The sequence below is a fragment of the Scyliorhinus torazame genome, chromosome 4 (genome assembly GCF_047496885.1).
Source record: "Scyliorhinus torazame isolate Kashiwa2021f chromosome 4, sScyTor2.1, whole genome shotgun sequence".
In the NCBI taxonomy this organism is placed as follows: Eukaryota; Metazoa; Chordata; class Chondrichthyes; order Carcharhiniformes; family Scyliorhinidae; genus Scyliorhinus; species Scyliorhinus torazame.
In genome coordinates this window covers 90,992,258-91,007,832 of record NC_092710.1, presented here as the reverse complement: position 1 = coordinate 91,007,832, position 15,575 = coordinate 90,992,258, and the positions used below count along the sequence as shown (strand labels likewise).

General features: G+C 53.2%; 1 protein-coding gene across 1 annotated transcript in view; it reads left to right on the top strand.

The window, feature by feature from the left end:
* Positions 1 to 4,653, top strand: part of LOC140411415 (protein eyes shut homolog) — a 214,823-nt gene extending 210,170 nt beyond the window's left edge. The window contains exon 5 of the mRNA XM_072500523.1: positions 4,579 to 4,653. Coding sequence (XP_072356624.1) covers positions 4,579 to 4,653 — 75 coding nt within the window. The remainder of the gene's footprint in view (positions 1 to 4,578) is intronic.
* The last annotated feature ends 10,922 nt before the right edge of the window (positions 4,654 to 15,575 follow it).

The following is a 15,575-nucleotide window of genomic DNA, read 5'->3' as shown; positions in this document are numbered from 1 at the left end:
GAGAAAAGCCCTAGCTCCCTCAACCTTTCTTCATAAGACATGCCCTCCAGTCCAGTCAGCATCCTGGTAAATCTCCTCTGCACACTCTCCAAAGCATTCACGTCCTTCCTATAACGAGGCGACCAGAACTGGACACAATATTCCAAGTGTGGTCTAACTAGAGTTTAATAAAGCTGCAGCAAAACCTTGCGGCTCTTAAACTCAATCCCCCTGTTAATGAAAGCCAACGCACCATACGCCTTCTTAACAATCCTATCAACCTGGGTGGCAACTTTGAGGGATCTATGTACATGGACCCTAAGATCCCTCTGTTCCTCCACACTTCTAAGAATCCTGCCTTTAACCCTGTATTCAGCATTCAAATTCGACCTTCCAAAATGAATCACTTCACATTTATCAAGGTTGAACTCCATCTGCCACTTCTCAGCCCAGCTCTGCATCCTGTCAATGTCCTGTTGTAACCTGCAACAACCCTCAACACTATCTCCAACTCTCCCAACCTTCATGTCATCGGCAAACTTTCTAACCCACCCTTTCACTTCCTCATCCAAGTCATTTATAAAAACCACAAAGAGCAGAGGTCCCAGAACAGATCCTTGCGAGACACCACTGGTCACCGACCTTCAGGCAGATACTTTCCATCCACTACCACTCGCTGTCTTCTTTCGGCCAGCCAATTCTGTATCCAGACAGCCACATTTCCCTATATCCCATGCCCCCTAACTTTCTGAATGAGTCTACCATGGGGAACCTTATAAAATGCCTGACTGAAATCCATATACACCACATTCACTGCCCAACCTTCATCAATGTGTCTCGTGACATCTGTTATAGGTCAGGGTTTAGAGAATCCCAAAGTGTATCATGGAGTTCACCTGACCCACAACTTCTAATAGATTGTGGTATGGGGAGCACACGGCTCACTCTACAGGTATGGTACAGCAGAAATGGACGAATATTTTTAAAAACAAAACAATGTTTATTCTATGAACTCAAGTTAACCTTTTTAAAACAAACAGTGAATATCTTAGCAACCATTAATTCAAATACAACCCCAAAGACTACAACACTAAGTAACCATTTTAAGCTGCTCTTTTAACATCCAAAAGACTTAACAAACCTCCAAACAGAAGCACATCAGGGGTAACATTCAATGCTGAGACCTTTTACAATTCTGATTTCACCAAATGTTCCATAGTCTTTGGATGGCAGACTTCAGATGCAGCTCACTGAAAAACACAGACACACCCAAGCTTTTCCTCAAACTGAAACTAAAAAGCAGAAGTAGAGCTCAGCTCCACCCACACTCTGACATCACTCCAGTAACATAAGCAGCTCCATTTCTTAAAGGTACATTTCTTAAACCCCCTTTTATTAAAGGTACTCTGACATGACACATCCTCAAAGAATTCAATGCGGCTTGTGAGGCATGACCTGCCCCTCATAAAGCCATGCTGACTATCTTTAGTCAAACTATGTTTTTCTAAATAATCATAAATCCTATCTCAGAATCCTTTCCAATATTTTGCTCACCACAGACGGATGACTGATGGATCTGTAATTCCCTGGGATTTCCCTATTCCCTTTCTTGAACAGGGGAACAACATTCGACTCTCTCCAATCATCCGGTACTACTCGAGTGGAGAGCGAGGTCGCAAAGATCATCGCCAACGGTACAGCAATCTCCTCCCTCGCTTCCCGTAGTAACCTTGGGTATATCCCGTCAGGCCGAGGGGACTTATCTATCCTGATGCTTTTCAAAATTTCCAGTACATCCTCCTTAATATCAACCTGTTCGAGTCTATTAACCTGGTTCACACTCTTCTCATGGGCAACAAGGTCCCTCTCTCTAGTGAATACTAAAGCAAAATATTCATTTAGGGCCTCCCCTACTTCCTCAGACGTGAGGCACAAGTTCCCTCCACCATCCCTTATCGGCCCTACTCTCACTCTGATCATCCTCTTATTTCTCATATAAGTGTAGAACGCCTTGGGGTTTCCCTTATCCTTCCCACCTGGGCTTTTTCATGCCCCCTTCTAGCTCTCCTCAGTCCATTTTTTAGTTCCTTCCTGGCTACCTTGTAACCCTCTAGAGCCGTGCCAGATCCTTGCTTCCTCAACCTTACGTGAGCTTCCTTCTTCCTCTTGATTGAAGCTCCCCTTCTCTTGTCATCAAAGGCTCCTTCACGTTGCTGCTGTTTAGCACAGGGCTAATTCGCTGGCTTTGAAAGCAGACCAAGGCAGGCCAGCAGCACGGTTCAATTCCCGTACCAGCCTCCCCGAACAGGCGCCGGAATGTGGCGATTAGGGGCTTTTCACGGTAACTTCATTTGAAGCCTACTTGTGACAATAAGCGATTTTCATTTCATTTTCATTTCACCTTACCATTCCTTCCTCGTCTCAGTAGGACAAAACTATCCAGCACTCGCAGCAAGTGCTCCTTAAACAACCCCCACATTACTATTGTGCATTTCCCCAAGAACAATTGTTCCCACTTTATGATCTTCAGCTCTTGTCTAATGGCAGTATAATTTCACCTCTCCCAGTTTCCCCTCCCATACTGTCTGTTCCTATCCTTCTCCATCACTATGATAAAGGTGCTCTCCCACCGAGACATCTGACACCTGGTCTGGTTGGTTGCCGAGCATCAAGTCCAATATGGCCTCCCCCTAGTCAGCCTATCTACATATTGAATCAGGAATCCTTCCTGTACACACCTGACAAAACCGCTCCATCCAAACCATTTGCACTAAGGAGGTTCCAGTCAATATTAGGGAAGTTGACAACAACTCTGTTACGTCTGCATTTTTCCAAGATCTGCCGCCCAATCTGTTCCTCTCTCTCTCTGCTGCTTTTGGGGGGTCTAGAGAAAACTCCCAGTAAAGTGACTGCTCCTTTCTTGTTTCTGAGTTCCATACTGACTCAGTAGACAAACCCTCCTCAACTACCTCCTTTTCTGCAGCTGTGGTGCACTCCCTAATTAACAGTGCCACTCCCCCTCCTCTTTTACCTCCCTCCCTATTCTTCTGAAAACATCTAAACCCTGAAACATCCAACAACCATTCCTGCCCCTGTGAAAACCATGTCTCCCTAATGGCCACAACATCGTAGTTCCAAGTACTGATCCATGCTCTAAGTTCATCTCCCTTATTCCTGACACTCTTTGCATTGAAACAGACACACTATAACCCATTCCACTGAGTGCAACTTTGCCCTATCAACTGTCTATCCTTACTCACAGACTTGCTGCATACTATTTCTGCCTGTTCAACAGCTACCCTGATCCATAGCTCTGGTTCCCATCCCCCTGCCAAACTAGTTTAAACCTTCCCGAAGAGCTCTAACAAACCTCCTACCCAGGGTATTGGTGCCCCTCCAGTTTAGGTGCAATCCGTCCTTCATGTACAGGTCCCACCTTCCCCAGAAGATATCCCAATGATCCACATATCTGAAGCCTTCCCTCCTGCACCAGCCCTGTAGCCACGTGTTCAGCTGCACTCACTCTCTGTTCCTTGCCTCACTTGCACGTGGCACCGGTAGCAATCCTGCGATCACTACTCTGCTTATCCTGCTCTTTAGCTTCCAACCTAACTCCCTAAAATCACTTTTTAGTTCCTCATCCCTTTTCTTAGCTATGTAGTTGGTGCCTATGTGCACCACGACTTCTGGTTGCTCCCCCTCCCCCTTAAGAATCCAGTAGACTCTATCCGAGACATCCCTGGCCCTGGCACCCGGGAGGCAACATAACTTCTGGGAGTCTCGCTCGCGACCACAGAATCTCCTATCAATTCCTCTAACCATGGAGTATCCTATCACTATTGCTTTTCTATTCTCTCCCCCTTCCCTTCTGAGCCACAGAGCCAGGCTCAGTGCCAGAGACCTGGCCGCTAGGGCCTTCCCCGGGTAGGTCATCCCCCCCAACAGCATCCAAAATGGTATACTTGTTTTGAAGGGGAACGGCCACGAGGGATCCCTGCACTGTCTGCCCCTTCGTTTTCCTTCCCCTGACTGTAACCCAGCTACTCTTGTCCTGTACCTTGGGTGTGGCTACCTCCCTGCAACTCTTCACTATTACTCCCTCTACCTCCCAGATGATCCGAAGTTCCTCCAGCTCCAGTTCCCTAACACGGTCTCTGAGGAGCTGGAGTTGGGTGCACTTTCCGCAGGTGTAGTCAGCTGGGACACCGGTGGTATCCCTCAGCACCCACATCCTACAGGAGGAGCATGCAACTGGCCTAGCCTCCATCCCCTCTTACCTTACAGAATGCAGCTGCCCTGTGGACCAACTGGAACTCCGCCCTCCGACGCTGCTCCCAGTCAGCTGCACTCTCTGTAAACCCCTGGCTCCCTTCACGCTCTTTGAGGAAATGTAAGAAACAAAATGAAAATAGCACCTTACTCCCTCCTCACCTAACTCCCTCAGTCACCAAACTCTCACTGTGGCACTAATGCAAACAAAGTCAGCACTGTAGGTGGCTCACCTAGTGTGACTAGCCTCTGAAAACTGGCATAATCCAATTAACTAATTAACAAGCTCCAGCTGCAAGTAGTTGCAATTTGAACTTCTATTTAAAGCAGGTTGAAAATTCACCTTCTTCGAAACCAAACAGCAACTTTGAAGTGACTGTACCACAGTCAGAGTTTCAGCTTTAACTCAGAGCTAAAGCTGAATTGACCCCTGGGCCGGATGGGATTTATCCTAGGATTCTCTGGGAAGCTAGCGAGAAGATTGCTGAGCCTTCGGCTTTGATCTTTATGTCGTCATTGTTTACAGGAATAGTGCCAGAAGACTGGAGGATAGCAAACGTTGTCCCCTTGTTCAAGAAGGGGAGTAGAGACAACCCCGGTAACTATAGGCCAGACCAGTGAGCCTTACTTCTGTTGTGGGCAAAATCTTGGAAAGGTTTATAAGAGGTAGGGTGTATAATCATCTGGAAAGGAATAATTTGATTAGAGATAGTCAACACGGTTTTGTGAAGGGTAGGTCGTGCCTCACAAACCTTATTGAGTTCTTTGAGATGGTGACCAAACAGGTGCACGAGGGTAAAGCAGTTGATGTGGTGTATATGGATTTGAGTAAAGCGTTTGATAAGTTTCCCCACAGTAAGCTATTGCAGAAAATACGGACGCATGGGATTCAGGGTGATTTAGCGGTTTGGATCAGAAATTGGCTAGCTGGAAGAAGACAGAGGGTAGTGGTTGATGGAAAATGTTCAGCCTCGACTTCAGTTACTAGTGGTTTACCACAAGGATCTGTTTTGGGGCCACTGCTGTTTGTCATTTTTATAAATGACCTGGAGGAGGGTGTAGAAGGATGGGTGAGTAAATTTGCAGATGACACTAAAGTCATGTGGACATACCTGTCCATGGTGGAGTTGTGGACAGTGCGGAAGGATGTTGCAGGTTACAGAGGGACATAGATAAGCTGCAGAGCTGGGCTGAGAGGTGGCAAATGGAGTTTAATGCATAAAAGTGTGAGGTGATTCATTTTGGAAGGAGTAACAGGAATACAGAGTCGTGGGCTAATGGTAATCATAGAATTTACAGTGCAGAAGAAGGCCATTCGGCCCATCGAGTGTGCACCGGCTCTTGGAAAGAGCACCTTACCCATGGTCAACACCTCGACCCTATCACCATAACCCAGTAACCCCACCCTAAGAGCAATTTTGGATACTAAGGGCAATTTATCATGGCCAATCCACCTAACCTGCACATCTTTGGACTGTGGGAGGAAACCGGAGCATCCGGAGGAAACCCACGCAGACACGGGGAGGATGTGCAGACTCCGCACAGACAGTGACCCAAGCCGGAATCGAACCTGGGACCCTGGAGCTGTGAAGCAATTGTGCTATCCACAATGCTACCGTGCTGCCAAGATTCTTGGTAGTGTGGATGAGCAGAGAGATCTCGGTGTCCATGTACATAGATGCCTGAAAGTTGCCACCCAGGTTGATAGGGTTGTTAAGAGGGCGTACGGTGTGTTAGCTTTTATTGGTAGAGGGATTGAGTTTCGGAGCCATGAGGTCATGATGCAGCTGTACAAAACACTGGTGCGGCCGCATTGGAGTATTGCGTGCAGTTCTGGTCGCCGCATTATAGGAAGGATGTGGAAACATTGGAAGGGGTGCAGAGGAGATTTACCAGAATGTTGCCTGGTATGGAGGGAAGATCTTATGAGGAAAGGCTGAGGGACTTGAGGCTGTTTTTGTTAGAGAGAAGAAAGTTAAGAGGTGACTTAATTGAGGCATACAAGATGATCAGAGGATTAGATAGGGTGGATAGTGAGAGCCCTTTTCCTCGGATGGTGATGGTTAGCACGAGGTGACATTGCTTTAAATTGAGGGGAGATAGATATAGGACAGATGTCAGAGGTAGGTTATTTACTCAGAGAGTAGTAGGGACATGGAATGCCCTGCCTGCAACAGTAGTGGACTCGCCAACACTAAGGGCATTTAAATGGTCATTGGATAAACATATGGATGGTCAGGGAATAGTGTAGGTGAGCTTCAGATTGGTTTCACAGGTCGGCGCAACATTGAGGGCCGAAGGGCCTGTACTGCGCTGTAATGTTCTATGTTCTATGACTGGTGGGGTGAACGCCCCGCTGCCTGCCTCTATCCTCCCACCCTTCTGCCTGAGGTGGGAGTGGGACCAGAAGGCTAAGGACTTTACTTCGGGGGCTATGAGGCCCGGACACTCCATTTTGGGCCCCCACAGGGCTGAAGAGCGTCGTCCGCCCAGCACATTTTGCCCCACAGTTCTGCAGCACTTTCCCTTGTGGCACCTGTGTTCATGGTGCCACATCCCCACCTCCCCCACCCTTTCATTTTTATAGACGGCCAGGCCGAACCAGGGGTGGGCATGGCCAGCCCCTCAGAGGCATCCTCCACTCTGCCGTGGGCAGGGCGGCCAAGAACCTATGTGGGGGCGGCAGCCTCTCGACCTTCCTCTGCCTCCGCGGCCCCCTCGCCCTTCCGCCTACTAACGCGGTAGCTGGGGGTGAAATGTTATGCCCACTCCACCATGACCATCGAGGCATGCATTCGTGCGATGGCCGGGGCCGTCGGCCCCTTGACCAACGTAGCCGCCTCAAGGATGTACGGCAAGGCCGTGTTTGTCCTGCGGGCCAAGCAGGCGGTCCACCGGGCCCTGGAAAGGGGGCTCACGGTTGGCGGGACACACGTGGCGGTGGACCCGCTGGAGGCCACCGCCGAGCGCGTCGTTTTATCCAACTTCCCGCACTACCTCCCTGTGGTAGTACCGCGTATTGCCGGACCTAATAGGTGGATGACCATTGGTTAGACCCAGGAGTCTACCATTCGTTGTTGGACATAGCTCCGCCATGAGAGGCGAAGTATAAGAACCGGTGCCGTCCCAGCAGCCTTCACTTTCTGTATCGAAGCTGCTGGGGAAGAGTTCTAGCAGATTAAAGCCTTCAGTTATGAATCACTTCGTCTTGAGAGTAATTGATTGCGCATCAATTTAATCTGCTACAACTTCAGTTGGAAGGATGGATCTCCGTATCAAACCGGAGTGCCTTCAGCTCAGCCCCCACGCAGCACCCCGCAGCGGCAGCCCCACAGGCCTTCCCCCTGACCCCGCAAGCCTGCGCGGCGAGACAGCCCGCTAACGCCGCCGGGCCCCGTTGTTTCTTCTGCGGGCAGGCGAATCATCCCCGCCCGCTCTGCCCGACCCGCACCGCCGCCTGCAAGGGTGCGGCAAGAAGGGCCACTTTGCGGTGGTCTCCAGTGACTATCGGCAACCCCCCTTCAGGCCCCGACCGCCCAGCGCTCACCGCCACCCCCCTATCCTAAGGTAATGTGCGACCCGCGGGCGCGGCGATTTTGACCTCCGGACACCACGCTGGATGGGTGGGCACCGCCATTTTGTCCCTTGCCGCCACCATCTTCTTCATCCCCGCACACCATGTGCGACCCATGGGTGACGCCATCTTGGATGGGGCCCCAGGCCCCCAGCACAGCCGACTACACGCTGCCCGACCAGAACCCTCAATTACTTCAGCTGGCCTCGGTGACTCTGGACCAGAGTCGGCCCCGGACGCTTGCAACAGCTACAATGACGATCTCCATCAACGGCCACGAGACGTCTTGCTTGATTGACTCTGGGAGCACGGGAAGCTTTGTTCACCCCGACACGGTAAGGCGCTGTTCTCTTGTCACCCATCCCGTAAATCAAACGATCTCCCTGGCCTCCGAGTCACACTCGGTGGAGATAAAGGGGTTCTGCCTAGCGAACCTCACGGTCCAAGGCAGGGAATTCAACAATTTCCGCCTGTACGTCCTGCCGCACCTCTGCGCAACCACCCTCCTTGGGCTGGGTTTCCAGTGCCACCTGCAAAGCCTGACCTTTAAATTCGGTGGCCCTGACTGTCTGCGGCCTCGTGACCCTTAAGGACGACCTGCCTTTCTGATTGCCAACCTCACCCCGGATTGCAAACCCGTCGCCACCAGGAGCAGACGGTACAGTGCCCAGGACCGGACCTTTATCAGGTCGGAGGTCCAAAGGCTGCTGAGGGAAGGGGTCATCGAAGTGAGCAACAGTCCCTGGAGAGCTTAAGTAGTGGTGGGAAAGACTGGGGAGAAACATAGGATGGTCATTGACCACAGTCAGGCCATCAACAGGTTTACGCAGCTGGATGCGTACCCTCTCTCCAGTATAACCGACCTGGTGAACAGGATCGCGCAATCCAAGGTTTTCTCCACGGTGGATCTCAAGTCTGCCTACCCCTCCGTAATGATGACCGCAAGTACACTGCCTTCGAAGCAGATGGGTGGCTCCAAGAGTTCCCTTCGGTGTCACGAACGTGGTCTCGGTCTTCCAGCGAGAGATTGAACGAATGGTTGACCGGTACGGCTTACGCGCAACGTTCCCGTATCTGGGTAACGTCACCATCTGCGGCCATGACCAGCAGGACCACGACACCAACCTCCGCTAATTTCTCCAGACCGCAAAAATCCTTAATTTGACATACAATAAGGATAAATGCGTGTTTAGCACCGACCGTCTAGCCATTCTACGATACGTAGTGCGAAATGGAGTCATAGGCCCCAACCCCAAGCGCATGCGCCCCCTCATGGAGTTCCCCTTCCCTCACTGCCCCATGGCCCTGAAGCGCTGCCTCGGGTTCTTCAGCTATTATGCACAGTGGGTCCCCAATTACGCAGCCAAAGCCCGACCCCTGATCCAATCCACAACCTTCCCCCTGTCGACGGAGGCCCGCCAGGCCTTCAGCCGCATCAAAGCAGACATTGCAAAAGCCACGATGCACGCCATTGACCAGTCCCTCCCTTTCCAGGTCAAGAGCGATGCGTCCGACGTAGCTCTGGCGGCCACCCTCAACCAAGCGGGCAGGCCTGTGGCTTTCTTCTCCCGTACTCCCCATGCTTCCAAAATTCGCCACTCCTCGGTCGAAAAGGAGACCCAGGCCATGGTAGAAGCTGTGCAACATTGGAGGCATTACCTGGCCGGCAGGAGATTCACTCTCCTCACGGACCAACGGTTGGTTGCCTTCATGTTCGATAATGCACAGCGGGGCAAGATTAAGAACGACAAGATCTTGCGGTGGAGGATAGAACTCTCCACCTACAATTACAAGATCTTGTACCGTCCGGGGAAGCTGAACGAGCCTCCTGATGCCCTGTCCCGCGGCACTTGTGCCACTGCACAAGTGGACCACCTCTGATCCCTCCACGAGGACCTCTGCCACCCGGGGGTCACTCGTTTTTTTTCATTTTATCAAGACCCGCAACCAACCCTACTCCATCGAGGAGGTCAGGACAGTCACCAGGGACTGCCAAATCTGCGCGGAGTGCAAACCACACTTCTACCGGCCAGAGAGGGCGCACCTGATAAAGGCTTCCCGTCCCTTTGAACGCCTCAGTATGAATTTCAAAGGCCCCCTCCCTCCACCGACCACAACACGTACTTCCTTAACGTGATTGATGAGTACTCCCGGTTCCCATTCGCCATCCCCTGCCCAGACATGACCACAACCACCGTCATCAAGGCCCTCCAGGGTATCTTTACACTGTTCGGTTTCCCCGCATACATTCACAGTGATAGGGGGTCCTCCTTTATGAGCGACGAACTGCGTCAATTCCTGCTCACCAAGGGCATCGCCTCGAGCAGGACGACAAGTTACAACTCCCGGGGAAACGGGCAGGTAGAGAGGGAGAACGGAACGGTCTGGAAGACCGTTCTGCTGGCCCTACGATCCAGGAATCTCCCAGTCTCCCGCTGGCAGGAAGTCCTCCCGGTCGCCCTCCACTCCATCCGGTCACTGCTCTGTACAACCACAAATCAGACACCTCATGAACGTCTCCTTGTTTTCCCCAGGAAGTCCTCCTCCGGGACCTCGCTCCCAAACTGGCTAGCGACAGCCGGACCCATCCTGCTTCGGAAACATGTGAGGGCACACAAGTCGGACCCGTTGGTCGAGAGGGTCCACCTACTGCACACCAACCCCCAGTACACCTATGTAGCATTCCCTGACAGCCGCTGGAGCCCCACGCGCACCCAAACCATTGCCCCCACCCCCACCCTCCCCACAGCACCTGACTGGAGGGTCAGTACTCCCGCCGCTCCTGCCTAGGCCCGACCACACACCGATGCCCCCTACAGGCGCTTTCCCCCCCTGTCCACCTTTTGCCCCAACAGCACCGCCTAGGGGTGACAACGCTGCCAGGGAGGACGACATCACGCTCCCGGAGTAGCAACCGCCTGGACCCCCATCAGAATCACCGCCGAGGCCCAGACACTCCAGAAGGACGACCAGGCCACCCGATCAACTGATTGCTGCACTATGAACACTTTAAATTCCCTCGACATCACGGTACCTCCATACCTGGTCATACCATGCGAAAGGCGACTATTAACGCTGGCCACCACCATCGCTGGGCTCTTTTGTTTAACAGGGGGTGAATGTGGTATTGCGGTACCTAAGAGGTGGATGACCATTGGTTAGACCCAGGAGTCTACCATTGGCTGTTATACATAGCTCCGCCCTGAGAGGCGAAGTATAAGAACCGATGCCATCCCAGCAGCCTTCACTTTCTGTATCGAAGCTGCTGGGGAAGAGTTCTAGCAGATTAAAGCCTTCAGTTATGAATCACTTCGTCTTGAGAGTAATTGATTGCGCATCACTCCCCACCGAGCTCCTCCTCCCCCATCTCAACCTACTGGGGGAGGTCAGGTCCGGGGTGGTGCTGCTGATACTCGGCCTTCGGGATCCCTCTCTCCGCCATGTATACTCCTTCCGGCGTCAGGTTTTAATCCGCCTGACCCGGGAGGAGGTCACGGAGGGAGGTTTCATGGTCTCCTACCAAGGGGAGGACCACAAAGTATTTTGGTCGGCGGATGGCATGCGGTGCCATGCCTGCAGAGGGCTGGGGCATATCTGCCGTAACTGCCCCACCCTGACGGCCGCTGCCAACACCACCTCCACGGCGGCTGCGGCTGGCACTGCCCCCCTCCCCTCCACCACCTCTTTGTCTGCCCAGCAGCCGGCCCCTGATAACACCGCGGCTGCTGGCGGGGGGAGGGGGAACTTCCGCTTGCCCAGCGGAAACCAAAGAGGGCAAAATGCGTGGCGGCACGACGGTTAGACGGGGCCCTCCAACACCTAGGCCCGGTCCCGACCGCTGTCCCCGTGCCCAGCTTGACCGGCTCAGAGGCTGCAGCCTCATCTCAGGACACCGCCTCCCTGGAACAACCTGAGGGGGGCCGGAGAGACCACAGACCAGTCTCCAGAGGGAGGCAGGGATCCTGGGTCCGGCCCTGAGCAGGAAGACGTTTCGCTGTCACCTCCAGCCTCCGCCGCCCCGCAACAACCTGAGGGGCCCGGGGAGACCACCTACCGGGCTCCAGAGGGCGGCAGTGACACTGCTTACGGTCTTGAGACGGGTGAGGATCAATCCTCCTCGCAGTCCCAGGGGCCGGGCGACATGAGGGAGGGGGATGCTACTGAGGGCTCTCCGGCAATGGAGGCCGTGCAGCAGGGCATTCCCGAGCGACCCCCTCCCCGCAAGCGCCGTCTGTCCAGGCAGGAGGGGGGGTTGGATCTTGCTGCCCCCTCCCCGGGTGAGGGGAGGTGGGTGTCTCCTGTGTTGGTTCCCATCCCCCTAACACCCAGTCCTACAAAAAAGAAAAGCAAGGCCAGGTAGGCTATCGAGGTCCTCGAGGCATTCGAGCTGCTCTCGTCCCCCGAGCAGGGATACGCAGGGTCGGGGGAGACGAAGCCCCCGGGGGCCCGTCCCACCCGGTGCAGGTTTACTCTCCAGACGTCTCCGCTTTGTCATCGCCGGGGGGCAGCAGCAGCCACCATACTCCTAAGTCTTTGGGCCGTGGACGGAGGATGACGGGGAGGCTCCCCGCTCTCTACGCCCGGGCGGGCGTCGCCAGGGAGTCCAGTTTTCATCCCGGAGATGTTTCCGGGGGCTTCCTGGACCACTCCGAGGTGCCGACGTCGCCGATGGGCGTGGGGGTGGAGGGGCCGCCGTCCGCAGGCCCAGAATCGCAGGGGGAGCATGTAAGGGAGCCGCCCGAGGACGATCCTGGGGATGGGATCGACTCGGGCCTAGGGTTAGCCGGTGGGCCCCTGTTGCCTGCCACACTCCATGTAGCGGGGGACTCGGACTCGGATGGTGACCGTTCGGAGGAGGAATGCTGCTTGGTGGCGGGTGAGGAGGAGGATTTTGACGCCCTCTGCAGCGAGGCAGAGGGCGCCCTCACACCCGGCACCGAGTCTCCCCTCATCCCCTCAGGGGAACTCTGGACATTTTTGAGCAAGCATCACGGTGACCAGGACTGTGTGCAGCTGGCCCTGGACAGCTGGGAAATCTGGGGCTGCTACTCGAGTCCGCCCGTGCCTCTGCCAGAGAGGCGCGGGAATTCGATCAGGACCAGGAGGAGCGGCGCTGAGCTGTTCTGTTCACGAGGTGCTCCTGAGGCAGTGGAGTTGAACCTCCACTCCCTCTGAGCACTGAATAAAGGTGATCGGTGATGGATACACACTACTACTGACATGGAGGTAACCATAGCCAGCCTCAACATCAACGGCAGCAGGGACGCACATCGCCGTTTCCAGTTCTTCTCTATCCTTCAGGACAGAAAGTACGGGGTGTGCTTTCTGCAGGAAATCCATGCCATTCCGGGTGACGAAGCTCAGTGGACCCTGGAGTGGCAAGGGGAGTCTTCATGAGTCACTTGGCCCCAGGTTTGGGTGGGGTGGCTATCTTGTTGGCTCCACATATTCAGCCGGAGATCTTGGGGGTCAAGGAGCCAGTGCCAGGCCGCGACGGAGATGTGGTGCTTCACTTTGTGAATGTCTACGCTCCCCTGGTCGGGCCGCAGCAGGCAGCTTTCTACGAAAAAGTGTCCACTCTTCTAGGCACCATCCCAGCGGGCGAGTGCATCATCCTGGGAGGGGATTTTAATTGCACCCGCCAGGACAAGGACCGCCGAGGAGTCCAGCGCAGCTCGCCGGCGGTGGTGAAGTTGAGGGACCTGGTTAGGTCCTTCGACTTGGTTGATGTCTGGCGGACTCTCCATCCTGAATTGCGGGTGAACACCATTGTGCGCCCTCTGTTCAGAGCGTCCAGAATAGACCCTCTTTACATTTCCAAGACGTACTTGCCCAGCGTTCCGACGGCCTCTGTGCAGCAGGTGCCATGCTCGGATCACCACCTGGTGTGGGCGGGACTCGCCCCGTCCCGTGCTGAGACACGGTCCGCGTACTGGCACTTTAACAACCTGCTGCTGGAGGACGAGCAGTTCCTGGACTTGTTTCACCATTTCTGGGCCGGCTGGAGAAGGAAGCGGGGTGGCTTCCCCTCCTTGAGGTTATGGTGGGACGTGGGCAAGACTCACGTCCGTGCCCATGGCAGGGGGGTGGGCACGGGAGCAACAGGTCAGAAGGTGAGAGCATTGAGGGAGAACTAGGGAATAGGGACAGTGGGGCTCTGAGGCAGAGCAGACAGGGAGAAGTTGCTGAACACAGCGGGTCTGGTGGCCTGAAGTGCATATGTTTTAATGCAAGAAGTATTACGGGTAAGGCAGATGAACTTAGAGCTTGGATTAGTACTTGGAACTATGATGTTGTTGCCATTACAGAGACCTGGTTGAGGGAAGGGCAGAATTGGCAGCTAAACATTCCAGGATTTAGATGTTTCAGGTGGGTTAGAGGGGGATGTAAAAGGGGTGGCGGAGTTGTGCTACTGGTTAGGGAAAATATCACAGCTGTACTGCGGGAGGACACCTCAGAGGGCAGTGAGGCTATATGGGTAGAGATCAGGAATAAGAAGGGTGCAGTCACAATGTTGGGGGATTACTACAGGCCTCCCAACAGCCAGCGGGAGATAGAGGAGCAGATAGGTAAACAGATTTTGGAAAAGAGTAAAAACAACAGGGTTGTGGTGATGGGAGACTTCAACTTCCCCAATATTGACTGGGACTCACTTAGTGCCAGGGGCTTAGACGGGGCGGAGTTTGTAAGGAGCATCCAGGAGGGCTTCTTAAAACAATATGTGGACAGTCCAACTAGGGAAGGGGCGGTACTGGACCTTGTATTGGGGAATGAGCCCGGCCAGGTGGTAGATGTTTCAGTAGGGGAGCATTTCGGGAACAGTGACCACAATTCAGTAAGTTTTAAAGTGCTGGTGGACAAGGATAAGAGTGGTCCTAGGATGAATGTGTTAAATTGGGGGAAGGCTAATTATAACAATATTAGGCGGGAACTGAAGAACATAGATTGGGGGCGGATGTTTGAGGGCAAATCAACATCTGACATGTGGGAGGCTTTCAAGTGTCAGTTGAAAGGAATTCAGGACCGGCATGTTCCTGTGAGGAAGAAGGGTAAATATGGCAATTTTCGGGAACCTTGGATAATGAGAGATATTGTAGGCCTCGTCAAAAAGAAAAAGGAGGCATTTGTCAGGGCTAAAAGGCTGGGAACAGACGAAGCCTGTGTGGAATATAAGGAAAGTAGGAAGGAACTTAAGCAAGGAGTCAGGAGGGCTAGAAGGGATCACGAAAAGTCATTGGCAAATAGGGTTAAGGAAAATCCCAAGGCTTTTTACACGGACATAAAAAGCAAGAGGGTAGCCAGGGAAAGGGTTGGCCCACTGAAGGATAGGCAAGGGAATCTATGTGTGGAGCCAGAGGAAATGGGCGAGGCACTAAATGAATACTTTGCATCAGTATTCACCAAAGAGAAGAAATTGGTAGATGTTGAGTCTGGAGAAGGGTGTGTAGATAGCCTGGGTCACATTGAGATCCAAAAAGACGAGGTGTTGGGTGTCTTAAAAAATATTACGGTAGCTAAGTCCCCAGGGCCTGATGGGATCTACCCCAGAATACTGAAGGAGGCTGGAGAGGAAATTGCTGAGGCCTTGACAGAAATCTTTGGATCCTCACTGTCTTCAGGTGATGTCCTGGAGGACTGGAGAAGAGCCAATGTTGTTCCTCTGTTTAAGAAGGGTAGCAAGGATAATCCAGGGAACTACAGGCCGGTGAGCCTTACTTCAGTGGTAGGGAAATTACTGGAGAGAATTCTTCGA